The 12,730-nt window shown below is 42.8% G+C and overlaps 1 protein-coding gene and 1 pseudogene across 2 annotated transcripts in view; one reads left to right on the plus strand and one right to left on the minus strand.

Annotated features, from left to right (window-relative positions):
• Positions 1-2,748: 2,748 nt before the first annotated feature.
• Positions 2,749-8,793, minus strand: LOC108394501 (tumor protein 63 pseudogene; annotated as a pseudogene).
• A 131-nt stretch (positions 8,794-8,924) lies between these two features.
• Positions 8,925-12,730, plus strand: part of ZBTB10 (zinc finger and BTB domain containing 10) — a 30,289-nt gene continuing 26,483 nt past the window's right edge. Inside the window, exon 1 of one of the 2 annotated variants that reach the window (XM_073229750.1) lies at positions 8,925-9,081. In XM_073229750.1, the coding sequence (XP_073085851.1) occupies positions 8,986-9,081 (96 nt within the window). In that variant the 5' untranslated portion in view covers positions 8,925-8,985. Of the gene's footprint in view, positions 9,082-9,896; positions 10,960-12,730 lie in introns of those variants that run through there. The other variant, XM_017656099.3, reaches the window with a different exon arrangement.

A 12,730-nucleotide genomic window follows, 5' to 3' on the forward strand; every position in this document is an offset into this window, starting at 1 on the left:
TTCACCAATATTATAAAAATACCTCATTAATAGTGTTTTTGTTTGGTACTTTCTACACCTTTGAGTGTTTCGGGAGAGCAATCAGGTCACTAATAAGACTTTTATTAAAATGCAAAGTACCTTTGCCAGAAATTCCCTTTTTAGAACTTATTCTAAAGAAATAGTACAAATACTTAGTTTCAAGGATATTCACTGAAGAGTTGTTTATAATGGCAAAAAAAAACACTGTAAGCAATGAAAAGTTCAACAGTGGAAGATTGGCTAAATCAACTATGGTATATCAATATTCATTAAAATGATACTAACAATATTTAATCATATTAAAACACATCAATAACTAAAAGCACAATTAATCTAAAATCTAATTCATAAACACCAAAAAATAATTTTAGCTAGGCACAGAAAAAGCCTATATTTACACAACAGTGGTTAGTTCTGGGTACTGGAAATACTGGGTGATCTTTTTTTCTTTTCCTTTTCTTCTATGAGCATGTTTGAACAATAAAAATGTTTAAAATTTACTGTAGCCTATAATCATGCAGATAAAATATTGTTAAGTGTATCTTGTGTTTTATTTTATTTTATTTTTTAATTTTATTGCATGTCCTGGCTTGTAGATTTGCCTCTGGCTCACCAAAAGCCCATAACACAAAATACCAAAACACAAGCAACTGAAGCTTAAAAAATATGTATCTATAAGAAAGAAACTTACAAAAACATTAATAAAGCATATAAAACATTTGACACTTAATTTTTGTACAATTATAAAAATAATAAAAAAAACATACACTCAAGTTGCATAATTTGCCACCAGGACACAAGATCAGTAGTTTTGCCTAGCCTTGGCTAATGCCAAACCCATGAGATACAGTACAGGAATTTCTGAGTACCTCTCGTGCCATCCAAATAGTGCTGAAATAGCGCAAAAGAAGTCCTAGGTTTATTCAAACACTCAGGACACTAGAGGAAGCCACTGTCCTCAAAGCATTGCCAAGGCACAGCTTTCATTCTTCCCCTAATAGGTTTTCAAAGCTGCATGCTTGTTCCACAAATTAACAGTGCTTATTATGATTTAAGCACACAAACTTTGAAATCAAGCACTCACTCTCTTTAATTAACATAAAAAATAAAATAAATAATAAAAAACTACTTCCCTTCCCCCCATCTGACAGTTACGGCATCTTCTTATTTGACATTGTAGTCTCACTAAATGGTTGTTCCATTAAAATATAAAAAACAATAATACTAATAAAAATGTTTCAACTGTGGTTCTGGAAAACTCGCTATCCCAGGCAGGAAGAAAAAAAAGTATGCAACTTCACAAAACACAAAGTATGCAAATTCACGAACAAAACATACATACACTTTTCAGATGAAACTCATACATTACACTTGTGAGCCACATTAGCCCTTTTGCACCTTAAATTAAAAATGGAAGCTTATGTGCAAATGATAGCCCCTTATTAGAATTCATGGAAGGATTTTAGAGCTCATTAGCATATATACAAAATATTTGTTCATGGTCTGAAAAAAATGCTACAAAGTACATTTGGAAGATCTAGGGGAATATTGTCAGTTTCATGTTTTTCCAAAGTCTGAAAACAACTCTTGGTTTATGTGGTTCAAGCAACACCTCTTATGGAAGGCTCACCCCTGATCTGCAGGGACATTTTTATGCCATGCACAGTCCAGAAGAGAGCTGGATGAGGAATCTGGTTCTCAATCACTGTGAGATAAAGTGAAACTCCTATTAATCAAAAAAGAAAAGTGATAGAGTGATGTAACTGATGCCATTAAAAAACTGATCGCATAATCTTATGTTTTCTGAATCATTACTCCTATTTTAACCTTGGAAAGAGAAAAATAAACAAGCCTCTACTTGGAGAATTTTATAAAATAAGAGGCTCTTCAAATTAAAAATTTGCCAAATATCATCTGTATTTCAAAAGGTCTTCCAAGAATTTCAGATCATGGCTCACTGAAATCTTATACTGCTTAGTGAATATTCAATATTTCTGCATGATTCCTGTTCCTCCTGGATATTTTTAATAGGTATCACAACTTTACTGTAAGAACTAGACTGATGGCATTCATTCCAATCAAATCAACCTTAATTCAAATAAAGGTAGTATATGTGTAATTGATTTAGTTGGTCTAGTAGTAAAATTTAATTTTAAGGCTTCTATAATAGAAGCATACGTTTTCCCAATAAATACAAAGAGGTAAGGCATCTGGTAGTAAATTTTGGTAGGGAGCAGGGGTGGGGGGGGTGCATTGCCAATATACCCACATATACAGTACTGGGTGTTTTTGAATTGGCTACATGGACTTTTAAGAATTTTTGCCACAACCCACATTCCATATTCCCAACTAAAAGGGAGAATATTTCCTTACCTCTAGTGTGTGATAGGGTGAACACGGACTTTTTCTTATAACTGGACTACCTAGACCAAAGGTAAACCATCATCAAGAGTAGAGATGTCAGTAGCATGACGCACACCAACACAGAGAATTGTGTACATATGTATATAGTCTCACCCACATAATAAGTAATGGTCAATACAATCTGAATCTATCCAAAGGTTTGATACAGCATGTACTTAGCATCAAAAGAACTGGAGGGACTTAACACAACTTTGTCACTCACATGTACCATAAAACACTAGGTACCTATTAAGCACAATGGTATTTCTTGAGAGAAGTATAGATAAGTCATCCAAAAGAAGTAAACCAAAACAAGTCAGCAAGTGCAACTCAATTTCCTTTCCTTTAAATTATATTTTAAACAATACTCAATGCCCCCACCCAAAAATATATATACCAGGTATTTATATATATAGTTTTAGACTATAAAGATGAAAATGCTTCATGAAAGTCCATGAGAGAGCTCTGCAGCTTAAGGAGACACCGGAGGCTTTTTTGCTCACTTCTACCTAGTCATGACAACTTCAGTCCGGCAAGCAACAGATTTGAAGGCTTAAAGTCAGAATCAGAATCAGATGCCAGGTCGGGACACTATGGTAAAAGGTAGCCTCTTGCTTTTCCTTCTCTTAAGAAATCAGACTGAGAAGAGGAAGGAGAGGAAGTAGGAAGAATGCATTGAATGTCAAGCAGTAGTGCCTTGCAGGGAGGTGGGCAGATGGGAAAAGACCGGAAGAGCTCACACTGCAGTGCTCACTCTCACTCCTGTTTGATGTGCTGCTGCTTGTTACCCCGAGCATCCATGTCAAAAGTTGAAGTTATTCCACTCATCACGGGAAGGGAGGAGATGGTCTGATGGAGGGTGAAGCACATGGCATGGATAACATGCTCATCCCCGGTCTCACTGGAGCCTACTGATGGTAGAGGCACCACTTGGGGTTCACAGGAGGGGGGGAGGGGAGGAGAAATTGTGGAGCTGCTGGTGGTCCAGGATACCTTTCCAGATGGCATGTCAGAATTGCTCAGGGATTTTTAGACTTGCCAAATCTGTTGGCTCCCATGCCATCAGGAATGGTGGTGGGAGTGAGGGCGTTGTGCTGCTTGAGGGTTGATAAGCTGGCTCACAGAAGGCAGCTTGTTCATGCTGTTCATTTTGTTCAGAGGTGGGGAGCTGTTACTGTACAAAGACTGAGACTGCATCGAGGTCTGTTTCTGAAGGAGGAATTGCTACTGCTGCTACTGCTGCTGCTGCTGCCGCTGCTGCCTGTAAGGTACTGATCATGTGCTGCGGCAGGTAATGCATGAGCTCCAGGGACTCTGATCTTCAGCAGTATCTCGTATGTCTCTCGGCCCCTCACTGGTAAGTATAACAGTTCATCATCTGGGGATCTTCATTTCTTGATGGATGTCATCTGGATGCCATGTGCATTTAGACAAAAAGGGTGCTTCGTACTATCACCGTTCTTTGTGCTGTCCGTGACTTGCTTCTTTCTGATGCTGTCTTCATCTGCCTTCCTGTCTCTCCCTGGGCAAGCACAGATCTGGGCCTCAAAGCAGCGTCGGCCCAGGACGTGGCTATCTCTGGTTTCCAGAATGATTAGAATTGGACAGCGATTCATCCCTCCAACACAACTGCTGTTACACATGAAATTGTACAAGACTGTTGTGAATTCAGTACTGACCTGGGGAGGCTCATAAGGTACCAGCACACGCTGTCTTCCTGTGATGGGGTCTTCTACATACTGGGCATGGCTGTTCCCTTCTACTCAAATCCAATGACTAGGAGGGGCGATCTGTCCCTCATTGAATTCACATCTCAGCTCCTGGTTGGAATACTGTTTTACCACCTTGGTGACATGCTCAGCCTTCTTGTAGACAGGCATGGCATGGATGACAGCTCCCCTGAGGAGGAGGAGTCATCACCTTGATCTGGATGGGGAAAGTCTTTGCAATTTGGCAGTATAGTTTCTTCAGTTCAGTGGAATACGTCCAGGTGGCCGACTTGGTAGTGCTGGACTGCTGGAAGGACACATCGAAGCTGGGCAGGCCGGGGTAGTCGGTGTTAGAGGGGATGGCTGGGGATGGAGAGAAGGTGTCAAAGGCAGAGCTGGGCTGTGCATAGAGTGAGGGTGCCGTGACGCTGTTCTGTGCATGGTCTGTGTTGTAGGGACTGGTGGACGAGGAGTCATTCTGTACCTGCTGGTCCATGCTGTTCAGGAGCCCCAGGTTCGTGTACTGTGGCCACATGAGTCACCCAGTTCCAAGTCTTGCATGTGGATATAGTCCATGCTAATCTCAGTCTTGTTTCTTGCACCATCTTCTCATAGTTCATCCACAAAGTTCAAGTCAATGGGCTGAACTGAACATATGGGCTGTTCCAGAAAATCCTAGATAAGTTGGAAAACTTCTGGACTGAGGAATTCACTTATCTGTGTGCTCTGGGACATAGTGGATCAGTAATAACTTTCTTTCTAAGAGAAATGAGTTGGGGTTTCCACGAACAGTTCTGGAAGTCCGCAGCCCAAAGCACATCTCATTGGGCCGACATCAGGGTGTTGGCAGGGGTGCGTTCCTGCTGGAGGCTGCAGGGGAAAATGTTTCCTTGCCTTTTCTACCTTCTAGAGGCTTCCAGTGTTCTTTGGCTCATGATTTCCTTCCATCTTCAAAAATCCTATCTTGTGTTTTAGTAGCTACAGGCCTTACTCTAGAAGGCATCACCCTTTTCTTTAGCCTTACAAATATAACTTTTGCCACATCCAATAACCTTGAGTAACTTGTTTAGCTCTTTTGTACTTGGGTTTCCTCATCTGTTGAATGAGAATAATAATTCCTACTTTGACTTAACTCCCAAGGAGGTTGTATAAACTGCAATTCACTGTAATCTAGATAGAAAATGGTGTTAATAATAGAGTATTATTTATATTCAACTACATGATTATCATTGTTTCTGCTTAAACCCCTTTATTAAGGTATAACTGACATACAATAAGTGGTACAAATTTAATGGACAGAACTTGAGTTTTGAGATAAGTATACATCCATAAAACTATCACTACAATATATGCCATAAATACACCCTTCATCTCCAAAAGTTTCCTACTGCCCACTTTTTTTTGTGATAAGGACACTTAAGATTTACCCTCTTAGCAAAATTTTAAGTATATAATATGGTATCGTTGACTGTAGGCACTATGTTGTACAATATATTCTAAGACTATGTATCTTATATAACTGAAAGTTTGTACCCTTTGGCTAGTACCTCTCATTTTCCTCTACACCCAGCCCCTGACAATCACCATTCCACTTTCTGCTTACATGAGTTTGACTAGATTTCTCATTTAAGTGATATCATGTAGTATTTTTCCTTCTGTTTCTGGCTTGTCTCAGCATAATATTCTCCAGGTTAATCCATGTTGCTACAAATGGCAGGATTTCCTTCTTTTATATGGCTGAATAATATATCATATATGCATACACATATATATGTATACACATACATATTTATATATGTACACACACATATATATACACATACATACATGTATTATTATTGCTTTTAATGTAAATGCAATGGAAACATTAGATCAATACCTTTAAAAATAGTATATTTTACTTAGCTAACAAAAAGAAAGAAGAAATAGAAGAAAAAGTTGCTTACCAAAACAGATTACTAAGGAAGACAAATTATTCAGCAAACATTTACTAATTGCCTCCTTACTCTGTATCAGGCTGTGGTCGGGGTAGGGGAGTGTAACACTGAATAACTCAGACTCTTTTATCAGGTATCTTCATTCTGGTGGGTGACACGTATCTATCCCACATTGATATGTGTCAGAATCATAGGCTGTTGTCCCTAGAACCCGGAGGCAAAGTGCCTCTACCAAGGTAGTAAAGGACAGTCTAGTTTGACCATCAGAGATGAACTGAACCAGGTATAGGAGCTCAGCTACATCACAGAGTTATAGTGGGGCAGTGTGAAGGTAACTAACCTAAAGCAGTTTTACGTAGCCTAAAGTGAAATTAGGGGACAGATTAGTTGGGGATGCCCCATTCCTGAGGGCTTCCCCTGGTAAGCATAAGGGGAATCCCCTTTAATATGGTAGAACCCCAACAGTAAATATAGGGGTTAGAGGGGAGAACAGATCCCTGCATGCTAGTAGGAGACTGGAAGGGGTGGGGGAATTCTTAAAAACTTCATTTACAGAATAGGAGATCCCCTTCTGCTATTCAAAGTTCCCTTGTACAGAGTATTCTGAAACATCTGTGATTACTCTCCTCTTGAACTTCGTTTCTGATTCAATCTTCCTTCAAGTTTAGAGGAAGATAACTGTTTATTTAATATATAAAATGATAAAAATATAAATACATACACACATACACACACACACTGTTTGGCTGCTATTCAGTGGTCCTAGAATATAAGTCATTTATGTGTATCACTTTAGTGTCATTCATTCCTAATAAGTCCATGTTTAAACATAATTCCAGACAAGACAATATGGATTTTACAAAACATAAGGTAAGATACGTGTCTGAGAAAAATACAGTCCTGACACAACTGACACCCTTATGGATTCAAACATTTTTGGTGATTCTGGTGCTAACAGAAAACAAAAATAATAATACTAGCATAAACTTACATAACGCCTCTTATGTATTAAGCATATAAGATAAAAAGAAGCAAAGATATAAATTTAGCAGTTTTGGAATGAAAACAACCTTTAAAGTTGAAATAAAAATTCTTAAGTCCATCTGTACTTCCCATCACCTTCAGCAAGCAATTAACTTCAGTAATTCTTCCCTATTTTTCATGCGGGAGGCAGTGGTAGTTAAAGTACAATAATGTATTTATTTGCAAAATGACTGGAACTTTAAAGATGTATTAAGGACAAAGCACAGTATTATTGTAACATTTTTCCATATATTATATAGAAGAACATATTATATATATATATATATATATATATATATATATATATATATATATATATAGCCAAGCAGGCAGAAAGTTCTCATTACTCCTAAGTATAATTTGGTCAGCAGTAGATCAACAATTTACTACTGTTTTAAACATGCCAACAACTAAAACAAAGCAGGACCTAAAATAAAAACCCACAAACTATACCAACCTGACGACCTGTATTGGTATTTCAAGTTGTTTATCACTGTGGCTAGGTGACAGTATGATCATTACTGAAAAGTAACGTAAAGCCAAAATCTTTCATGGTAGGTTACTTGGCATCACTCTTCACACTAAAAATACATTTCATCTATCAGGTAGAATTAATGTTTTTTATTTGATATACAACACTGCTCATTTATACAGATACTAAAATTATAGTGAATTAGTTGAAAGTTGCTTTGAATAAGTCTATAAAATAAATAGCATATATGAATCTAGCTGTGCATGCATGTGTTTAATCCACTTAAAAATATTAAGACAAATGGCATGTGATAATACATTTGGGAAAACCTGATTTTTTAAAGGTTATCTTGAAAAACATGATACTCTATATTCCACATTACATAGCTAAAGCTTTAAATATTGTTCTTACTTTGAAAGTGGAAATTTTTGAAGAGAACATAATCATAAAACTGGAAGGCCTAAAAACTGTAACACATGCTCTTTTTAACTCTCCACTAATATATAATGCAGAAAGTTAAAGACTTTAACAGTAGATTATCTACAACTGTAAAGAGTTCATGTGTATTCCTCATTTTTTCTATGAACATCCCAATATTATTGTAAAAAAATGTACATGTCCTTTTTTCCACTGAATTATCTTAAACATACATTAGTTTTACTTAAGAGTAAAAAGCCCCTCCACAGTTTGACAACCTTTTTAACCTTAAATTAGTTTAAATAAAAAATAATTTAAGAGTTCACATCTTAGAATAGCAAAATGAATCTAAACATTTCAGAATCTGCTAAATTTAGCAATTACAATTTTTACAATAAGGAGTAGAAGGGCGCTAAATTGGAAAAGCTTTTTCCGAAAAACTCGACTAAGACTACAGGAGTTTCATTTCCAGCTCAACCTATTCTTCTAATCATTCTAAATTCCGTACGTATGCAATGTAAACAGTTAGAAAATGAGTCTTAAAAATCCATTCTTATCTTTCAACACAGAATCTTCGGAGTCGCACACAACGCTCGCATAAGCAGACTCCTCCCCGCTGCTGGGGAAAACCCTGACTAATATTTATAACGTTATGACATACTGTAATACTCACAAGGTGGTAGTAGAAGTATAAACACGACTGGAGTTATCTGATTGGCTGCCGGTGATGTAACACTCATGTCAATACTTCCCAGGGAACGCACGTGTTCGACCTTTTATTTAAATTTCCATTTCATCACAGCAATAAGACACTCGGGGCGGTGATTTTCTGTGAAATGATTATTGCCTTGGTTCTGAGATGCTGCCTCGCACACACAATACATCAGACGCGGAGGTGTCCCTGGATGGAACCTCCTCGCGTGAAAGGCACCGCCTGGTCCAGTCTTTGTAAAGGAACAAAATAAGTTCACTTCCTTGGGTACTACCACCCACCCCCCAGCAAATGACAAGGCTGGAGCGCAGCACCCGCCGCACAGTTATTTCCAAAGTCCCAGGTGAACTCGTGGCGCGAGAAAGGAAATGCGCGTCCCGGGCGCGGGTAGGTGCGTGTGGGCAGCGGGGAGGCGGCCAGACCCTGACACTCGCCAGCTGTTTGTCCTCCGCGGAGCCCGAGCCCAGTCGCACACGCCCGCCCTCCCCGAGACCCCCAGCCAGCCGCCCGGCCTTTTGTCCCCCGCCCCTCCGCCGACTTCCTTCCCTGCGGCCGCACCTCCGCCCGCAGGCCGGAGGCGCGGCCCTCCCCTTTCCCGGTCCCCTGGCGCCCCCACCCCACCCCAGCCCAGCCCCAAGCCCAGCCCCCCTCCCCCAGCCCGGCCCCCACCCTTTCCCCCTCCAGCGGTTACTGCTACCCCGGTGCATTGTGGGCGCACGGTCCGTTGTTCATTTGCCATTCGACCTCCGCCAGGGCCTGGTCGGACGGAAACGCTCCGCCGGCTTTATTGTCGGTTCGTTATGTGGCGGAGCCCGGCAGTCTAACGTGCCTCCAGCCCTCTGCGCCCCGGAAGGCGGCGGCGGCGGCGGCGGGACTCCTCGGCGCGCCGGAGGAAGGATATCTGGAGGGTCGGTGTGCGCGCGCGGCTTTAAAGCGGGGGCAGCGGAGGGTCTCTCCGCACTCCGCCTCTCAACTTGGAAGGCCCCGCGCGCCCCCGGCTCGCTGCTCACCTCCCCGCCGCCCGCCCCCTTCGCGCGGGACGCTGCCCGGAGCGCCGCGGGGCGGGGGTGGAGGACGAGGCGGCGGCGGCCCGGCGGGCGGCGGCGGACGCGTGAGGCAGCCCCTGGAGCGAGCGCGGGCCGGGCGGGAGGGCGAGGCCGAGGCCGAGCCCCGCGAGACCGGAACGCCGGGGGTGGGGGCGGGGGCGACGCGCAGGGGGAGCGCCGGGGAGCGCGCGGGACGCGGCCCGAGGCCGGGCGCGAGCCGGGGCACCGGGCGGCGGCGGCGGCGGCGGCGGCGCGCGCCATGTCGTTCAGTGAAATGAACCGCAGGACGCTAGCGTTCCGAGGAGGCGGGTTGGTCACCGCCAGCGGCGGCGGCTCCGCGAACAATAACGCTGGCGGGGAGGCCTCGGCTTGGCCTCAACAGCCCCAGCCAAGACAGCCCCAGCCGCTACCGCCTCAGCAGCTCAATGGGCGGGGGGCCGACGAGGAAGTGGAATTGGAGGGCCTGGAGCCCCAAGACCTGGAGGCCTCCGCTGGGGCGGCCGCCGCCGCCGAGGAAACCAAGGAGTTGCTGCTCCCCCAAGACGGGGGTGGCCCCACCTCGCTGGGCGGCGGTGGCGCGGGGGGCCCCCTGCTAGCGGAAAGGAACCGTCGGACTCTGGCCTTCCGAGGAGGCGGCGGGGGTCTCGGCAACAATGGCAGTAGCCGCGGCCGCCCCGAGACCTCGGCGTGGCCCCTGAGGCATTTCAATGGGCGAGGGCCCGCCGCTGTGGATCTAGAGCTGGACGCGCTGGAGGGGAAGGAGTTGATGCCGGACGGCGCGTCCCTGAGCGACAGCACCGAAGACGAGGAGGAGGGGGCGAGCCTGGGCGACGGCAGCGGGGCGGAAGGCGGCAGCTGCGGCAGCAGCAGGCGGTCAGGCGGCGATGGCGGGGACGAAGTGGAGGGCAGCGGTGTGGGAGCTGGCGAAGGAGAGACTGTCCAGCACTTCCCTCTCGCGCGGCCCAAGTCTCTAATGCAGAAGCTACAGTGCTCCTTCCAGACCTCTTGGCTCAAAGATTTTCCCTGGCTGCGATATTCCAAGGATACTGGCCTTATGTCTTGCGGCTGGTGCCAGAAGACCCCTGAGGAAGGGGGGAATGGGGACCTTCCTCAAGTCGGGCACGATGAGCTTTCGAGAGGGACCCGAAACTACAAGAAAACCCTTCTTCTGAGGCACCACGTCTCTACCGAGCACAAACTCCACGAAGCCAACGCCCAGGTACAGTATATCCTGGTCTTGTTTTTTCAGATCTTTTAGGGAAAGGTTTATCACCTAAAACACTTTCTTGGGCGAAGGCATCATTCCAGTTGGGGAGAGGTGGAGGGAGCTTACGCGTGGGGGTTTAGAAAGCCTGGGAACAAGTTTTCAGAAGTTATCTGTGTGTTGGGGGAAGGGGAGTGGAATGACAATTTTCTTATCGGAGCGCTGAATTTGTATTATTTTTGTTGACTCATTTTTCTGCCCATCAGATTGAATTTTAAAAAAGTTTAATACAGCGAAGCTGAAGGTTTTAACCCTAAAAGGTTGACTTTGTGGTTAAAAATTATTAGCTGTGATTTTAGAAAAGCTGTCTTATGTTCATAGTCTCAAGCATGATGGGAAAGTCGAATCTAGCTACTCTTTGAGGAATGAATTAAGCAGTTTCCTTAACCTTTGATGCTACCCCTTTCAGGAAAACATCCAGCCGAGAATATTTTTTATCAGCCCAGGATAATGTGAAATATGAGAACAGTATGTAAATGTAGAGGAAGCTATTTGGATAACATTGCTTTCTCTTGTAAATAATTTTAGTGAATTCATCTCCGTTGAACTTAACTTTCTTACAAAAGCATGCTTTTGATAAATTACTGTCGTTTTTACTTCTTTCCTTCTATGCAGATTTCTGTGCTGAGATTTTCTATAATCCCCCCTTTCAGAGTTTCTCATAAATACAGTTTACTTTAAACTTAGAATATTAGAAATGTTTAATGTGAAGCTATTTATCAAGTAGTTGATTGGGATTGGTAGAGAATATATATATACCGAACTCCTTGAACTCCTAAATCCTTAGGTACAAAACAAGTAGGCTCTACTTTAGTTCTTGTTTTAATATTTCCAGTCTGAAGATAGTAGTCTTAACATTTCCGTAATTCATTTTCAAGCCAAACAGATGTTGATCAGTCCTCCTTTTAAGATTGTTAAACAACCTGTGGTGATGAATGGAACTCATTCTTTTGTATTGGTATTAAGTCATTGATTTTAGGAAGCCAACTTTCAGATATTAGTCCCTCTGCATATTTGTTAGTGTGATCTTATACTGGAGTTCAGAGTACTTAATACTGGAGTGAATTAGGCACTAACCCCAGAGCACAGAAATTTCTCAGTTAAGGCTTCAACTTTAAAACATAGGGATATTCTCCCCAGTGGACAGTGGCAATAGTTTTTGCAAAAATTGTAGTTGCCTAAGCCCTAGAAGAAAGGTCACTGAACGATAAAAGGCCCAGAAAGGTTAAGTAAATTGTCCCAAGTCTTAGAGTCCTTGGTGACAAGTGAGGCTATAGAGCCTATAAGGAATGTTGTAATGGAAGAAGAATGGGTTTTGGAGTAAATCTGGGTTCAGATCTCAGCTTTCTGCAGTTACTAGCTTTGTGAGCTCTGGCAATAGAGTGAAATAGAACTAACATTTCCTATTCTTCCAAGTGCCACACGTTTACCTTACTCTGTTTTGTTCCCATTTTGCAGAAGGAGAGTCTGAGACTTTAAAGGGTAAAATATTGTATTCTAGAAGTTACTTTGTAAGTTGAAGTGGGGGACTTGGGAAGGTGAAACAGTACTTTTCTAAATAACAGTTGGTTATATACAAAATTTTAAGACAGAATGAATTTTCTAGAGTGGACCAGTTAATACTCTTACTAGCAGTCTCTCCCTGTAGGCAAATCTGAATAGAAGTGCAAATTATAATTAGATGCTTAGTGAACCTGAAATCAGAAGAAGGGGAATTGGTTGGATA

This window comes from Manis javanica, chromosome 2 (assembly GCF_040802235.1).
Source record: "Manis javanica isolate MJ-LG chromosome 2, MJ_LKY, whole genome shotgun sequence".
In the NCBI taxonomy this organism is placed as follows: domain Eukaryota; kingdom Metazoa; phylum Chordata; class Mammalia; order Pholidota; family Manidae; genus Manis; species Manis javanica.